At 45.7% G+C, this 17,646-nt stretch overlaps 1 protein-coding gene across 1 annotated transcript in view; it reads right to left on the bottom strand.

The window, feature by feature from the left end:
* Window positions 1-11,806: 11,806 nt before the first annotated feature.
* Window positions 11,807-17,646, bottom strand: part of RNF213 (ring finger protein 213) — a 134,485-nt gene continuing 128,645 nt past the window's right edge. Inside the window, exons 66-69 of the mRNA XM_025363892.1 lie at window positions 17,161-17,355; window positions 16,613-16,702; window positions 16,340-16,518; window positions 11,807-13,739 (exon numbers count right to left, since the gene is read on the bottom strand). Coding sequence (XP_025219677.1) covers window positions 13,586-13,739; window positions 16,340-16,518; window positions 16,613-16,702; window positions 17,161-17,355 — 618 coding nt within the window. The 3' untranslated portion in view covers window positions 11,807-13,585. The remainder of the gene's footprint in view (window positions 13,740-16,339; window positions 16,519-16,612; window positions 16,703-17,160; window positions 17,356-17,646) is intronic.

The raw sequence follows: 17,646 nt of genomic DNA, 5'->3' as shown, positions 1-17,646 counted from the left end.
GCAACACAGGTACATTGCAGACACCTGTGGGGGGCCGGCTTCACACCAGAGCCCGCCAGCGATTACAGGCTGGGGTGGTCATCGGCCTGCGGGAGGGGTCTAGGCAGTATGGCTTGCTGCCCGGGAAGATGTTGATAACGTGTTCCCAGGATGAGGTGGTTCCGGCGGAATGTAGTGTTCCTTGCACTTTGTCCCAGCAGAAGATGTTAAGAGGCAGGCTGTTTGTCATGGCCCCAACCCCCGTGGAATGTTTCACTTTGACCAAGGTCTGCAAAATGGAAGGGGGCTTAGAAAGTGGCGCAGTTTGGACTCACAAAGGGGAAAATATAGACGACGAAATTAGACTCTAATTAGAGTTTGAGGCTCGGGAAAGGCTTTACACAGCTTTAAGAACTGACAAGGCTTTGAAAGCAGGGTCAGTTTTCAACGAATGAGCGTCGCCCACTGCACCCCGCGCACCCTGGTCTGCGGCTGCGACGTCTTTCCCACCAGAGCACTGACAGATACTTCACAGACAAGGAAACTGAAGCTTAGAGAGCTGGAGCCGCTTGCCCACGGCCGTAGAGCTGGCAAATGGGAGAGCCGGGACCCACATTCAGACCCGTCTGAGCTGGGCTGTGTGTCGGCTTTGTTGGGTTCCAGAGTGGTCAGGGGGAAGGAGCCCTTGGATTTGGTAATTAGGGGTCACTCATGGACCTGTGGCGATGGGGCAAAGATCGTGGGTTCTGAGGAGGTGGCTGTCCTCTGGGTTGAGGTTCTCTTGCACTTCAGGGCACAGGTAGTAGTGGTCATGAAGGAATACTGGGGAAGGTAGTGTAGCAGGACGAGCCGCAGACAAAACAACTCAGACACTGAGTTAAGGAAGGGCTTTATTCAGCCGGAAGCTTTGGCAAGACTCACGTCTCCAACAGCTGAGCTCCCTGAGTGAGCAATTCCTGTCCCTTTTAAGGGCTCACAACTCTGAGGGGGTCCATGTGAGAGGGTGGTGATGGATTGAGCAAGCAGGGGGTATGTAACTGGGGGCTGCATGCACCGGTAATCAGATTGGAACAGGACAGAGATTTTCACAGTGCTTTTCTATACAATGTCTGTAATCCATAGATAACGTAACCAGTTAGGTCAGGGGTCGATCTGTAACTACCAGGCCCAGGGCGCGGTGCCGGGCTGTCTGCCTGTGGATTTCATTTCTGCCTTTTAGATTTTACTTCTTTCTTTGGAGGCAGAAATTGGGCATAAGACAATGTGAGGGGTGGTGTCCTCCCTTATTCCCCCCCTTTGAGAGTCTCACCAATTTATTAGTGGGAGTTCTCACCTTCATTTTCACTGCCTATGTCTTTCTGCATGACAGATCGATAGTGATTCATGTAGCACACTTGCGCTGAAGCATTCTGGTGAACTAGAGTAGCGATGAAACCTTTTACCATTTGAATGAGTACAGGTAGTAAATAATGGATTAGTAAGCAGGTTCCTATACTACTATAATTTTTATTACATGAGTTTTATTTTATTTTATTTATTTATTTTTTTTTTTTTTGAGACGGAGTCTCGCTCTGTCGCCCAGGCTGGAGTGCAGTGGCCGGATCTCAGCTCACTGCAAGCTCCACCTCCCGGGTTTACGCCATTCTCCTGCCTCAGCCTCCCAAGTAGCTGGGACTACAGGCGCCCGCCACCTCGCCCGGCTAGTTTTTTCTATTTTTAGTAGAGACGGGGTTTCACCATATTAGCCAGGATGGTCTCGATCTCCTGACCTCGTGATCCGCCCGGCTTGGCCTCCCAAAGTGCTGGGATTACAGGCTTGAGCCGCCGCGCCCGGCCATTACATGAGTTTTAAATCCTCTTAGCCCTGGGAACCATTTTTAAACATGGCCTCAGTGTCAAATCCGTGCCACACTTGTACAGGCACATGCGCCAGTTTCGTCATGTCTTTAACTGTCTTTGACTACTTGCACCGATCATCTATGTGCAGGCAGCAATTGGTAAGGTTAAATTTTCCACAGACTTCTCCTTCAGCTGCTAGCAAGTAGTCAAGAGCCAATCTGTTTTGATAGATAGCATTTCTCATCTGAGTTTCTTGCCAGGCCAGAATAGTCAAGGCTCTGCTGGTTTTATTAGTGATGATTTCTAAGACAGCTTGTTAACTGTATGATTCAGTTGAGCACGTAAATGGGGGTCTGGTATCCTCATGAGCTGTCTTGTGCCTAAGTAGCAGGCCTGTAATATTGTATGATTTTCCCAAGGGGCTGTTTATTACTATTTTTTATATTTTTTAATAGCTATGCTGCTCTTTTCACGGGAGGCATAGACAGAGAAGCTCAGGAGTTCGCCTGTCCTCATGGGCAGTAGGAAGAAAGATGGTTTAATAGTGCCAGTACCATAACTACCTGCCCACTGGTCAAGTAATTTGGTGTAAGCTCTATGCCCACATATCTAGTATAATCCAGTGGGGGCTGTCCAGTCCCGGTGGGACTCCGGGTGGGTCCACATGGTTTGCAACTTTGGGCATTTACTAAATGGACTTTTCTTAGTATGGTGTGAACTCCACTAGGTGGCTGTTTTTGTAGTACTATTATACAGTTTTTGCCCAAGGCAACTGCGTCTTCCCACAAGAAGGCTGGAGTCCTTTCCTACTCTTGCTATACAGTGTTGTCTAATGATTGAGGCTTTTAGGACCTAGAAGTTATCAGGGTGATTTTTTTAAGCTGGAAATTCATTAGGAACTGCGTCTGTAGGTACTAATTCTCAGGCTTCCCATGGACATTGATCTCCTATTACAGTTCTTCCACATACATAACATGAATTGACATTGAGAGACTGGGCTATATGCTCGGCTAATTGCAAAAGCAAATTTCTGTTTTTCCTGGAATTTCCGGTACTGGTACATTCAATTCATCGTAGAAGGTTTGAAATAGTGGCTCAGGAGAGCGTTTATAAACTTCTCAAACCACGATATTTACTTGAAGATCCAGTCCAGCCCCATCAGTTTTTAGGGTTGCACGTTCCTCTTTTTTCTAGTGAGGATTAAGGGGGTTGGTTATTACTAGTTCTAAGGGGTTACACTGAACACTGGTATGGCTACTTTTCCCTTTCTGAAGGTGGACAGGATTTTTTAAATTTTTTATCCAAGTAGCCTAAATGACACAAGACCAGTATCCACATTTATTTTTATACAGTCCTAATTTATCATAAATGTACTTATTTTCTGCCATATAGCCTCTTGTAATTAAGAGAACCACATGCTATTTTTAACTTACTACTATTAATGACAGCACAGGCATCAAATTTCAAGGTGACTTGTTTGGGCACCTCTTTTTTTGTTTGTTTGTTTTGGCTAACACTTTACTTGTATCATTTATGAGCCCCCACCAGTCTTCAGTTCTTAATCTTATTTTAAAAACTGTGGTCATGGGAGGCTCAGATGGGTCATAACACACATCAGGTTGGTCATTTCCTGGGCTACATATTATACAAATAAGTTCTTTTTAGAGTTCCAGTACACTTATAATAACCGTAAAATAATAGGACCTTAGCAACCTTTTGTCCTACCTCAGTGACTTCCATAGCAACCTTTTGTCCTACCTCAGTGACTTCCATAGCAACCTTTTGTCCTACCTCAGTGACTTCCATAGCAACCTTTTGTCCTACCTCAGTGACTTGATGTATACACTGGGAACAGCCTTCAGTCTGAGGAAGGTCAGTTGAAGTCCTTGTTGTACAAGTCCAAATTTTAAGGAAATGAGTCCCACGATTAGTTTCCTCATGCTTCGGCCTTGCGTGGACCAGTCAGCTTCCGGGCGTGACTGGAGCAGGGCTTGTCGTCTTCTTCAGAGTCACTTTGCAGGGGTTGGCAAAGCTGCTCCCGTCCACGTACCACTCACAGTCTACTGATATTGAAGGATGGTCTCAGAGGTTGGGCCTGCTAGAATAAACTGAGTCCAACACCTCTACACAGTTACGTTCAACTGGGCTCTCTGATACTGGGAGCAAGGTGGTGGGGTTTAGGGTGTTGCAAACTTCAGTAGTTATGTGGGGATTTTCACACAGCAAACTTTTGTACTTGGTTAATCTAGCGTTTGTTAACCAATGATGTCCTTTGGTAGTCATTAAAGTTACCACAGCATGGGGGGGCCTTTATATTCAGGTTTTGCCCAAGGGTTAGTTTATCTGCTTCTTGTGCTAACAGGGCTGTTGCTGCCAGGGCCCTTAGACATGGGGGACCAGCCTTCGGAAACCCCGTCTAGTTGTTTGAGAGATAGGCCACTGGCCTTGGCCAGGGCCCCACAGTCTGGGTTAAAACTCCAACTGCCTTTTTTTTTTTTTTTCTTTTCGACACAGAGTGTGAAAAGTTTTGTGAGTTGAGGTAGCCCCAGGGCTGGGGCCAACCTGAGTTTTTCTTTTAACTCATGAAAAGCTCGTTGCTGTTGGTTGTAATAGATGTAGTTTATCCAATCTACATTTTTGTTGTCACGTACTAAAATATTGACTTATATCCTGTAGCTATTTGATTTCAAGCTTTAAATTAATCTGGTATTCCTTGTGGGACTCCAATTGCATCTAAATAGATGTGAGAGTCTAAAGACCCATAAGGGGCTTCTCTCGCTTTACAATGTCTTATTTTTTCTCCCTCTGGTTGATGAAATGCCAGGGTGAAAGGGATCGCGAAATGGACTAAAGCACAAGTGCCACTCCAGTTATTCAGCAGAGTGCCCAGTAAAGGTCTACCACAACGCCACCACACATCCGCTCGGGAATGAACAAGGGCTGACTGATTGATAAGCTCTTGAAAATTCTTAAGCTCATCCCATCTCTTCAGGTCTCCAAGGAACGCTAAGTTTCCTCCCTGTCGTGAGAGACACAAAGTGAACTTAGTGTTGGGAGATGGAAGCTGGATGGCCCTCAGGGGCTGACCCGCAGGGTGCCGGACTTTGGGATATAGCAGAGAGAGCTTGGCATGACTTATCACTCCAGACTGTAGAATCCTGGAAAAGAACTATCATGCAGCCTACACCTGGTCAACTGGAGGACCACCTTAGTGGAAGGGGGACAGTCTGGGCCTCTGGCCTGCCACGTGCACAAGCATAACAATTGTTTTTGTTTAACGTACAGATGGAATATTTGATCCATTTTAATCAGGCATTTGCATCTTGATATTCTGTCTTAGTTGCTAAAGTCTAAGTCTTTAACTTCTGTGATTCTTTAGTAAAATGAATGTATGGTTTTAGGAAATTACAAAAACCGGTTGGGGCAGTCCATCCTTGCTCTTTAGTGGTCCACAGAATGTTGGACCAACTATGGCATGAAAGCTCTACATTGGGGAACCAGACTCCTGGCTGACACTGGAGTCTTTATCAAAATTTCTCTGGATTAAATGGTCTTAATTTACTAATGCCTAGTCTGAGGACAGTCAAGAGGGACAGAAGTACTTTTCTGATGTAGAGAGCTGTCTTTGACTTGGCAAGTCCCCACAGCATTAAATGCAATAGTTTGAGGCAAAATTGACTTGGTTATGTTAATAGCTAGATGGTCAGCAATAGAGTGCAGAAAGAAAAAGAGTAATAGAATAGATGAAAAGAGTTAGATTTTTCTTAGCTTTAGTTCGGTAGGGTTTTCCCCTGAGACTATGGCCCACGACTCTGGAGGGGTTGGTGCTTTCTTGACTTAGGTGTGATGAGTCCATCCTTTTTTGGCTGTACAAACAGCAGTCTAGGTGGTTAGCAGCACAAGGTAGGGTCCTTCCTAGGCTGGCTCGAGTTTCCTTTCTTTTCACCCTTTGATGAGAACACGATCTTCAGGCTGGTGCTGGTTTACCGGAAATTCTAGGGGTAGTACCTGTGCTAAAAGACTTTTAGTTTTGAGGGAAAGGAAAGTGGAAGATAAATCAAGTCTATAGTTTCTAAGAAATTGACCTTTTGTTTTAAATGTGGGGACATCAACAGTGGACTTTATAGTCTTTGGTGCCTTCTTACTGAGAAATTTCCTTTACCACCTAATTTTATTAGTTTTTGGACCAAAGAAGCCGAACACCTTTTTATATTTGACAATGTTTTCTGTATGATTTTTATACCAGATGAGCTAAATTTTACCTTTATATTAGTGTGTTATTAATGTTAAACTTAGTTTTAATAAAACCTTGTAGACATTTATGCAATTTTTAATGTTTGACTGTAAGGAAAGATTTTTTGCTCTTTTTAACCTTTTCTAATTTTTGCTAAAGAGCAGGTTGGTGCTTTGAGAAAAATCTGTTATGCTTTTATTTCGATGTCCAGTTTACAGAAAAACTGGATGATACCTCTTTAGCCATTGTTTACACACAGAATTTTCTTTCCAATTAACATTTTAAAACTTGATTAAACCTTTAAAACAAAACATACATATTTTTAATCTTCTAATGTAGGTAAAAATTTATGTTCTTATGCCTCCTCATAATCCTTTTACCAAAGACATTTTACTTTCCTTATACACCTTGCACATAAACTTTTTTTTTTTAATAGTTTTACATTCAGGCGGCCTAGTTACTTTTAAATTATACAACATTTCTTGCATAAATTCTTTTCTATAACTTTTTTCTTTCACGACTTTCGCAGACAATTCTTCAACATGCCTCAACTTTTTGACTTATTAGAAACGTTTCTTTCTTTTTTTTATTTTTTTTAGTTTGAGACGGAGTCTCACTCTGTCGCCCAGGCTGGAGTGCAGTGGTGCAATTTCAGCTCACTGCAAGCTCCGCCCCCTGGGTTCATGCCATTCTCCTGCCTCAGCCTCCTGAGTAGCTGGGACTACAGGTGTCCACCCCCACACCTGGCTAATTTTTTGTATTTTTAGTAGAGACAGGGTTTCACCATGTTAGCCAGGATGGTCTCAATCTCCTGACCTCGTGATCTGCCTGCCTCGGCCTCCCAAAGTGCTGGGATTACAGGCATGAGCCACTGTGACTGGCCTAGAAACATTTCTTTAAACAACGAGTTAATGTCTCACGTGTCCATGTGAAGAGACCACCAAACAGGCTTTGTGTGAGCAACAAGGCTGTTTATTTCACCTGGGTGCAGGCGGGCTGAGTCCAAAAAGAGAGTCAGCAAAGGATGGTGGGATTATCGTTAGTTCTTACAGGTTTTGGGACAGTCGGTGGAGTTAGGAGCAATGTTTTTGTGGGCAGGGGGTGGATCTCACAAAGTACATTCTCAAGGGTGGGGAGAATTACAAAGAACCTTCTTAAGGGTGGGGGAGATTACAAAGTACATTGATCAGTTAAGGTGGGGCAGAAACAAATCACAATGGTGGAATGTCACCAGTTAAGGCTATTTTCACTTCTTTTGTGGATCTTCAATTGCTTCAGGCCATCTGGATGGATAGTGCAGGTCACTGGGGATATGATGGCTTAGCTTGGGCTCAGAGGCCTGACAGTTAATTTATTTCAGGACAAGAATTTACCATATAATAATCTTTTTACATGAATTCTGATCCCCCTTTTTATTCCTTTTTTTTCCCAAAGATGATAACCATTCTTTTCCAAAGCCAACTTCTTTTACGTCTGTGAACTAGACTAAGGCCACAAGATTAGGAGTTACTATAATACATGTTACACTGTTCACTTATAGCAAACTTTACTTTTGTTGAAAACCTTGTAAGTTTGGGATTTTAATTATCCTTTGCTATTAATAAGACTTTGTTTTGTCCAAATTAACTTAGAATTGGTATAGATGGCTTTTTGTTTGTTTGTTTGTTTAGTTACCTGGGTGGAACCATCAATCCTCCTGTCCTGAAGGAAGTTCCTCCTAGGTCTGGTTGGACCTTTGTACAGTAATTAAGATTTAGATCCCCCGTTAGGAAACCTGCTGGGTTAAGGGAATTTTCAGTGGTTAATGTTAAATCATCTTTTTTTTTTTTCCTAACAGAATAACCCCATACTTTAAGATTTCTGACTTAGTAAGCTACTTTTTTCATTTTTTGATTTAGGATAGTTCTGAACCAAACTAGTGAGGTGTGCTCACAATGAGGTTTCCTCTAAAAGTTATTTTTCTACTTTTTTATGTTAGCAAAGCAGTTGCCGCTGCAGATTGAATGCATTTGGGCCATCCGCGGGTTACTGGGTTAAGGATTTTTGATCGGAAGGCTACAGGTTATCAGTGGCCTCAGTGCTTTCAGGATATGCCCTTGTTTACACTGACAACAAAGTGGTATTGGAGTGTTATAGGGTTACAGAGAATACCTTGGATTATCAATTACAGGTTTTAAATTTATCTTGGCTTTTAAAGGAATAGGGTACACTGTATTTTCTTAACTACTTGTATATCTGTCTCTCTTTATTCTTTTTCTCTTTGACTTTGTCTCTCTTTGACTTTCCTTTTGCCTCTGTCTCTTCCTCTCTGTCTCTGTCTCCTTGTCTCCCTCTGTCTCTCTGTTTCTTCCTCTCTCTCTTTGCCTCTTTTCCTCTCTCTCTCCTCTCTCTCTCCTCTCTCTCTCTCTGCTGGTCTTTCCTTGCCTCTGCCAGCTGCTTATGCTGCTGTTCTCTCAACCTCTGTGGGAGGGGTCTAAAACCAGCTGTAACCAAGTGTCTATGTACGGGAACTGGTCTGGGTGCCCTGGCTTACAGGTTACTTTGTGTTATACCTTTGAAACAAGGGACCTGTCCAGGCTTCCTTCTGATGGCCAACCCACCTGTAATGCTGGCCAGTCTATCTTACACAAAGTTTTAAGTTTTCCTGGTGTCATAGTACTCCATAGTCTCCCTTACATCCTTTCTTGAAAATTTTCAACATAGTTCCTAGTGGGGTGGGCTTACTTTGTGCCTCACCCATGTCTCCTCGAGACAAAACACCATACTGACACCAGAAAACAAAGAACAGGTAAAAAGGGCGCACACACACTTTTACAGTTTATGCCAAACCAGAATCAAAACCAAAATCAGAGTGTCAAGAAATCAAAGCCAGGTCAAAACCAAAACCAAAGTATCAGGCAATCCAAGTCAAGTCAAAAACAAATACCAAAGTGCCGGTACAGGCACACCATGGGTGATCAGGCCACGCTTCCACTCAAATGGAGTAGGCAAGTTCCCAAGACCAGTCCTGTCAAGCAGTTCAAACCAAGTCAAAACCAAAACTAAAGTGCTGATAAAAGCACGCCGCGGGTGATCAGGCCACGCTTCTACTCAAATGGAATGGGCAAGTTCCCAAGACTGGTCCCGTCAGGCAGTTCAAACCAAGTCAAAACCAAAACCAAAACCAAAGTGCTGATAAAGGCACGCCATGGGTGATCAGGCCACACTTCCACTCAAATGGAATGGGCAAGTTCCCAAGACTGTCCTGTCAAGCAGTTCAAACCAAGTCAAAACCAAAACCAAAACCAAAGTGCCGATAAAGGCACGCCATGGGTGATCAGGCCATGCTTCCACTCAAATGGAGTAGGCAAGTTCCAAAGACCAGTCTTACCAAGTTTTAGATGTCTAGACTCCAAGTGCCTGTTCCTTCCCGGTGTTCAGCCACTGTGTTGATCCTCCACGGGGGCCTGCCACACCCTGCTCTGGCGAGGCGTCCCACCGGGGCAAATGCCTACCCAGGAACGCTCTCAGGATCCACGTCACTCGAGCTGGTCAGAGTCCCCCGCAGGGATGTTCCACAGGGCAGGCTTAAGCCGCCTAAGGAGCTACCTCAACCATCCGCCAATCGCCTCACTTCCCGGTCAGGGAAACAAGAAATGTAGCAGGACAAACTGCAGACAAAAGTCCTCAGACACCAAGTTAAAGAAGGAAGGGCTTTATTCAGCTGGGAGCTTCGGCAAGACTTACGTCTCCAACAACCGAGCTCCCCGAGTGAGCAATTCCTGTCCCTTTTAAGGGCTCACAACTCTGAGGGGGTCCATGTGAGAGGGTCGTGATGGATTGAGCAAGCAGGGGGTACGTAACTGGGGGCTGCATGCACCGGTAATCAGATCAGAACAGGACAGAGATTTTCACAGTGCTTTTCTATACAGTGTCTGTAATCTATAGATAACATAACCAATTAGGTCAGGGGTCGATCTTTACCAGGCCCAGGGTGCCACGCCGGGCTGTCCGCCTGTGGATTTCATTTCTGCCTTTTAGTTTTTACTTCTTTCTTTGGAGGCAGAAATTGGGCATAAGACAATATGAGGGGTGGTCTCTTCCCTTAGTAGGACCCTTTTAGTAAGTTTAGGTGTGAGGGGAGGTGCAGTAGGGCTGAAGGTGTTTTTTATGGGCTGTGGAGCACCTGAGCAGGGGCAGCCTGGTGGAGCACTTGCTGGACCCAGGGCCTCTCCTCCAGCCTCTCCAGCTTCCCTCTGCTTCAGCCCCAGGTTTCCTCCCCATACACCCTCACCTCCTCAAAAGGGCTGTCCTACAGCAAGGGTGATTAGGTGTGACTTTTGACCAAAGTTGCTCCCTTGGGGAAAATGCACTTTCCTGGTGCTTGTTTTTCCAGCTGGAAACAGGATTCATAATGCTAATGGTTGAACTTAATGAATGAACGTGATGGGATGAGAATAATGCAGAATACAATATAAATGCTAATCATGGCTTGTATTGTTATTCAGCTCAAGGCTCAGGTTTTCTTTGGCCACCTCCTCAGTTATGTAACCTTATTACACTTCACACTTTATGTATCAAATCAGAGGTGTTTTCCTTAAGCACATTAGTGCATGTGGGCATGGCTAGACTTGGGTGGCTTTACAACTACTTGGCCCTGAGCTGACATTTTCTTCCCAATATTTATCACTGGAAGTTTGTTTCTAAATTGGAATTGCCTGAATATATAGGAATAACTGAAATAGCTCATACCTGTCTCAGCTAACACACGACAAAGTCTTGTAACTATTAATGAAAGGTAAATAATTTGCACACACAATAATGTCCTTATTTTATTTTACTCTTTTTTTGAGACAGGGTCTCACTCTGTCACCCAGGTTGGAGTGCAGTGGTGCAATCATAGCTCACTGCAGCCTCAAACTCCCAGGCTCAAGCAATCCTCACACCTCAGCCTCCCAAGTAGCTGGGATTACAGGTGTGCACACTCGACTAATATTTTCACAGTCAGGTCTTGAAGAGGATATAATCAGTTGTGAAGATTTTTAGGTAAATCACCACCAAGGTAGGGCTGAAAGCAGAAAGAACTCTGCAGCAGGGAACTGTCCAGGGAAGCGGGTATGAGCGGGAGTGAGGATGAATAAAGGGTTGGGAGGGAGAAGGTCAGGGTCGGTGATGAGGCATCCATGGCGGAAACAGAAACTGCAGGGTGAGGTGAGGCTGGCGCAGGGCAGACAAAGCGAGTGTTCCCGTGCAGGCCAGCATGCCTCCTCTTCTCGCCTGGAAGAGCCTTTCCTTTTTGGAAGAGAAAATGCAATTTTCCCCCTAAAGGGGCATTTTTAGCACTCAAACGTAAGTGGGCTCCTGGAAGGCTTACTGTTTATCTCTCACCCCACAAGTGGACTCATGGGTGAAGTTAGTTAGCTCCTACCTGTACTCCTGTTAGCTGGGGCCCTGCTGTTTCCAGTGAAGTCATTTTAGGCAGGGCACAGGGGACTCCTCTCTGAGGCTGAGCTGTAAGCATTTCAGTCCCAGACCGGCTCCAGGGAGTGGCTCAGCTCCACTGTGGTGTCGCCGGGCTGCTGTCATTTTGTCCAGAGGAAAAGTTTACCATCTCACATTCGACGGCAGAGCGCGCTTTCTGTCTGAACAGTCTGAACATACTTCTTCATGGGTGCTTCTGAAGGACATTTCCACAAACAACAGAAACGATTCCCAAAAGCCTCGTTGATGTCTATGTGCCATAAATAGAAGCTCTGCCCCCAGAGAGGAGGGTTCTTTAGCAGCAGAACTCGGGTTTATTAAGACAGGTATGACAAGTAAAATAAAATTCACTTTGTTTTGCCTCTGCTAGGCCAGTATATTTATGTACAAACAAGATAATGCAAGATATGACAGTTAAGGCTTTGAAGCACAGCGTACAAAATGAAACAGTTTAAAACTCTTCATAAAAATGGGAAAAATTCCCAGGCCAAAGGGAAAAAAAAGCCTTAACAGAAAGAGGCTGACAGTGGACTCCCTGCTGCTGAGGTGTGGCCAAGCGAGTCTGGGTGTGAGCTGCCACCTCACGGCCAGCCCTGAGGTATCAAAGGAGCTCCGAGTGCACGTTGAAGACTTCAGCAGGCCAGCCCCTGGCCCCCACACCCGCTCACAGGCAGTCGGAATGCAGATCTCAGTGGCAGGTGGCTCTGCACAGTCCAGAATGATAAAACAATCATGGATGACTAAATGCCAGGGACTGTGTAAGTCAGTTCCTGCCTGCAGTCTGGGTCACTCTGCCCTTCATCAGACCCTGTGGCGGCACCATCACAGTGAGGAGAACAGAGCACAGCTCCTTCCGTGCCTCCTGCCAGCGCTGCGCAAGGTGTGCATGGCTGAGTCCTGAACAAGCATTTTCTATTTTTGTAGCTCTCACTCCTTGGGCCCAATTTCAAGTTAAGTCGTTAACTCGTTTAGAATGAATGTTAAGGATACTGCCTCTAACTTATCAACAGCTGTGCTGAGCTGTCTAGGAAGAGAAATTAGTCCAGAGAGGTGCTAAGTATCAAAGCAGATTTTGGACAGAAAAAAGGCAACACTTCAGTGAGAAAAGCAGCACGAGATCCGGACCCGGGGACTCTTCCCTCTTTCGGAAACGTAACTGATTTTGATGCGCTGAGTCTTAGTTTTTATGCCTTGGCTGAGAACCACAGAAAGGACTACATATTCATATAAGCGAGAGCACACTGAGACTGCATGTTTATTTGGCATAATGCTACAAAAAACTCCCCAAAGAACTGCCAGAACCAGGCCTGGGACCAAGTTTACAGTCATCTAGTTTTCTCTTATAATTTCAAAATATTAGATCAGAAGAATCTTTGGTGATTAATCCACTCTCCATTTTAAGCATGAGGAAACCAAGGCCCTGATGGTGTCCCTGGTCCAAGTCCAGTGCTTTTCACAGTGAGGCTTTTGGCTCTGACCCTCTGAAATCGGTCTGTGACTCACTGGGAGGGCGTGGGTCAGATCTGGTTAGTTTGATCTTAAGGCACTCACAAAATGCCCTGATTTTTCTTTGTGAGAAGATGAAAAACAGTCTGGCAGTTTTTCACATCATCTTGGAAACCCAGAAATATATGTACAATACTCAGAATTTAAGGGAATGGAAGAAAGAAGAAAATGAGATTTTCTTCTGTGAGTACAGAGTTAGAAAAAAAAGGGTGGGCAGTGCCAGAGGCGAGCGGGCGCAGATCATTGCTGCGAGTGTGGCTGAGCTACTTGTCTCTTGGAATGTAAACAATATTGGTTTATTTCCAATTTCATCTAATCTTCATTGTCATCTCCCAATGAACAGTACTCATGAGAAAGTTTCAGAACATGTACACACATGGTCCAGAAACAGCTCGGCCTTCAAAAAGCTGTCAGCTCATGTAGCACACCTTGGTCTTGAATTCGGTACTATGCTGACAGCTTTCCTTCTGAATGCAAAAGCACCAGTCCGTGATGAAGTCCACACCGCAGGAGAGGAGAGAGGAGCCTTCTCTCCCACGTCATCCGAAGACAGCTGAGGAAATAATTCTATCTCATTTGTCGATCCTGTTTCAGCACAGCAGCTGTTTTCCACACTGAGACACAGCTGGCGAGCGGTATCTTTTCTGGGAACTGAGATTCCATTTCAGGAAGAATTTCATTTTCTTTAGTTTCCATGTAACTTACCAGAGTCTCTCTCAGGCTGAAAAACAAAAGAATAAGAGAGCATTTAAAACAGTCTCCTCAGCACAGTGGCTCATGTATTGTAAGCCCAGCACTGTGGGAGGCTGAGGTGGGTGGATCATTGGAGCTCAGGAGTTCAAGACCAGCCTGGGCAACATGGCAAAACCCTGTCTCTACAAAAATTAGCTGGGCACATGGTTGTGTATGCCTACAGTCCCAGCTACTTAGGAGGCTGAGGTGGGAGGATCACTTGAGCCCAGGAGGTAGAGGCTGCAGCGAGCCAAGATTGCACGACTGCACTCCAGCCTGGGCCACGGTGAGATCCTATCTCAAAAAAAAAAGTCTCCCATATAACATAAGGGGACCAGTCAGTCCCCTCATGTCAGTTTTTCCTGTTGTCATCAGCAGAACCAAAATGCTCATTAAGACTTAAAATCCTAGGCTGGGCGCAGTGGCTCACACCTGTAATCCTAGCACTTCGGGAGGCTGAGGCGGGTGGATCACTTGAAGTCAGGAGTTCCAGACCAGCCTAGCCAACATGGAGAAACTAAAAATACAAAAATTAGCCAGGCATGGCGGCGGGTGCCTGTAATCCCAGCTACTTGGGAGGCCGAGGCAGGAGAATCGCTTAAACCCGGGAGGTGGTGGTTGCAGTGAGCTGAGATCGCACCACTGCACTCCAGCCTGGGCGACAGAGCGAGACTCCGTCTCAAAAACAAAAAAACAAAACAACAACAACCAAAAAAAACAAATCCTGAGGAGCAGTTTAAGGTCAATCATCTGAGTTCCTGAACTGAGACTAGCATCCTGGGTTGAAGGCTCTGGTTCCTGACTGCTGCTTCCCACATGCAGTACACAAACACGACAGAAGCCCACGGAGCACCCTGTGCCGGCCCCTTCATGTGACTTTAGGCCCTCTAGCAAGGTGATGTTTATTTATAGGGTTGCTAAACAAGGCCTCACCATTCAAAAAACCTTGTATTCTATCACATGTTTTTCATTAACAAAAGATGGGAAATTCTCTAGGAAAGGGATCTTTTTTATGTACATGAAAAGTACAGGCTAGTAAAGACTTATTGAATAAGTTCAAATAACATACATGTATATAGGTATATGCCACATAGCATAATGGAGGAAAATAACAAATAGGAAACATATTGGTGAGGAAGACTGGAGTTTGATGATCTAGTCAGGAAAACATCAAGTTAAATCCTTACTTCACACCTAAACTGGTGAACAAGTGTGTGAAAGCACAAAAAGAGAGAGGACAGGCCAGGTGCGGTGGCTCACACCTGTAATCCCAGCACTTTGGGAGGCCGAGGTGGGCAGATCACTTGAGGTCAGGAGTTCGAGACCAGCCTAGTCAACGTGGTGAAACCCGTCTCTACTAAAAATACAACGAAATTAGCCGGGAAGGCACATGCCTGTAGTCCCAGCTACTCAGGAGGCTGAGGCAGGAGAATAGCTTGAACCCAAGAGGCAGAGGTTGCAGTGAGCTGAGATCATACCATTGCACTCCAGCCTGGGTGAGGGTGAGACACTGTCTCAAAAAATGAAAAATAAATGCAATTCAGAGGATGATATACAAATGGCTGATGAATATAAAAAAACGTGTTCAGCCTCACGGTAAATGGGAAAATACAAGTGAAAATGAGATAGCATTTTGGCCATTAGATTGGCAACATTGTAAAACATGGATAATATCCAATGTTGAGTATTCTCATACACTCTTTTTATACATTGGTATAGCTTTTTCTATTCTTTTTTTTTTTTTTTTTTGAGACGAAGTCTCCCTCTGTTGCCCAGGCTGGATTGTGGAGTGCAGTGGTGCGATCTCGGCTCACTGCAATCTCCACCTCCCAGGTTAAAGCAATTCTCCTGCCTCAGCCTCCTGAGGAGGTGGGACTACAGGGGAGTGCCACCACGCCCGGCTAATTTTTGTGTTTTCACCGTGTTGGCCAGGCTGGTCTTGAACTCCTGACCTCAGGTGATCCACCCACCTCGGCCTCCCAAAGTGCTAGGATTGCAGGGTAAGCCTCCACGCCCGGCCTAGTATCAGATTTAAAATGTACCTCTCTTTGACATAGTCTACTTGTAAAAATTAGAATATATGACTTGTAGGCTGGGTGTGGTGGCTCACGCCTTTTCATTCTAGCACTTCGAGAGGCCGAGGCGGGCAGATCACTTGAGGCCAGGAGTTCGAGACCAGCCTGGCTAACATAGTGAAACTCTGTCTCTACTAAAAATATAAAAATTAGCCAAGCACGTTAGTACACACATGTAGTCCCAGCTACTTAGGAGGCTGAGGCACGAGAATCACTTGAACCCAGGAGGCGGAGGTTGCAGTGAGCCGAGGTTGCAGTGAGTTGAGATTGCTCCACCACACTCCAGCCTGGGTAACAGAGCAAGACTCTTGTCTGAAAAACTTGTGTACTTGCTTAAAGAAAACCCAGCAGAGATTAAAACCAAAAAGCTAGTCCTAAGGTGCCCCGGTAATGGCAAAAAGCAGGAAATGGGATCCTGTGGTAAGAAAATAACTACTTTTGTGTCTATGGAAGATCACAGGAGAGACAGCAGAACATTGTGTCTGCCCCGCCCCACAGGTGTGCCAATCCATACCTCCACTCAGGGTTGAAGCTCCCCTCAGTTTGGGGGTTCTTTAGTTTCAAGATTATCATTTCGTGCAGCTCCAGCAGGAAGGCGTCTAGGCCAATCTGATTCAGGAATGTGCTGAGGAGCTTAGCATCTTCTGGGCTCAGAGCTGCTTTGTATCTTGAACTGATTTCCCCAAATGGCTCCTAAAACGACGGAAGAGCAAATGAAGCATTAAAGACTGCAGGGAGAAGGGAGCGCAGTCCCTCTGTCCGGCGGAGAGGAAGAGACCAGACTTACTTTCTGCAGCCGCAGCAGCTGTTCAGACTTATGAGCAGACAGGAACTGCCAGAGGGCAATGGTGTGTTTTAACTGGCATCTGTCTAAGGCCTGCGGAAGGAACAGAATTCCTGAATGGGGGCTGAGGTCTCACACCCCCACTCATGCCATGTGCCAGGGAGCCTGAGTGCTCTCCACACAGGCATTCTTCCCTTCGTTCTGCCCTGTACTAATGTGATCTCCCTCCTTGTGAAGGCCATCTCTGTCCTGTCTACCTTCCCTCCTGTGGCACCTCAGAGTCCACTCACATCACACAGTTTGCAGGGGCCTCATGTCCTCAGTCACATTTGGGCTGTATCTAGACTGCTGGCATTTCTAGCATGTGTCTGTCTCTGCTGTCCCTGGTGTGTCCTGTTTACGCTGGACTGACTGGGTGAGCGGTTGTTCTTGTCTCCCCGTCCTTTTCAGGAGCACCTAGAGTGGCACTCCCTGAATGCTCCTATCCCTCGCAGGAAGCAGGAGACGAGGGTGAGGGGCTGTGCTGATTTCTTTTTCGGCGTGAGACCCACCTTTGACACGTGAGTCGTCTGATCACCCATTCTCAGGACGTCTTGAATATACATATTCAGGTGCATGTTTGGATCCCCACCAGCTGTGCTCAGAAACCCCAGAGTGACTTCTACGACGGACAGCGCTTCACAGGCATCGCTGTAGGACTGCAGCTGTCCACTGATGGCACTAATGACCGAGCTGGGGAGGGAGTCCTGGGAAATGAAAAGCAGGGAGGGATGTCTATGGGCTGGGTTTCTGGTGTCTCACCCCCTGGTAAGAGAGCTGAGCCCCTTCACTGCCCAAGCCACGTGTGGGGTCAGCTAACAGGTGACACTTGGGCGCACTGTGTACAGGCAGTTTTCCAGACTTTCCATAGAAATAGATACAAGGGCAGTGAATCTTCAAACAACCCTGGAGGCCACGGAGACACACAAGTCTACCTATCAATACTGGCATGCAGAGAGCAGGAACAAACTGGTTCCATGGACTTTCCGCTTCAGCAG

This window comes from Theropithecus gelada, chromosome 16, assembly GCF_003255815.1.
Source record: "Theropithecus gelada isolate Dixy chromosome 16, Tgel_1.0, whole genome shotgun sequence".
Classification (NCBI taxonomy): domain Eukaryota; kingdom Metazoa; phylum Chordata; class Mammalia; order Primates; family Cercopithecidae; genus Theropithecus; species Theropithecus gelada.
Note: the sequence above shows the minus strand (reverse complement) of the source record. Positions and strands in the feature narration are given on the sequence as shown.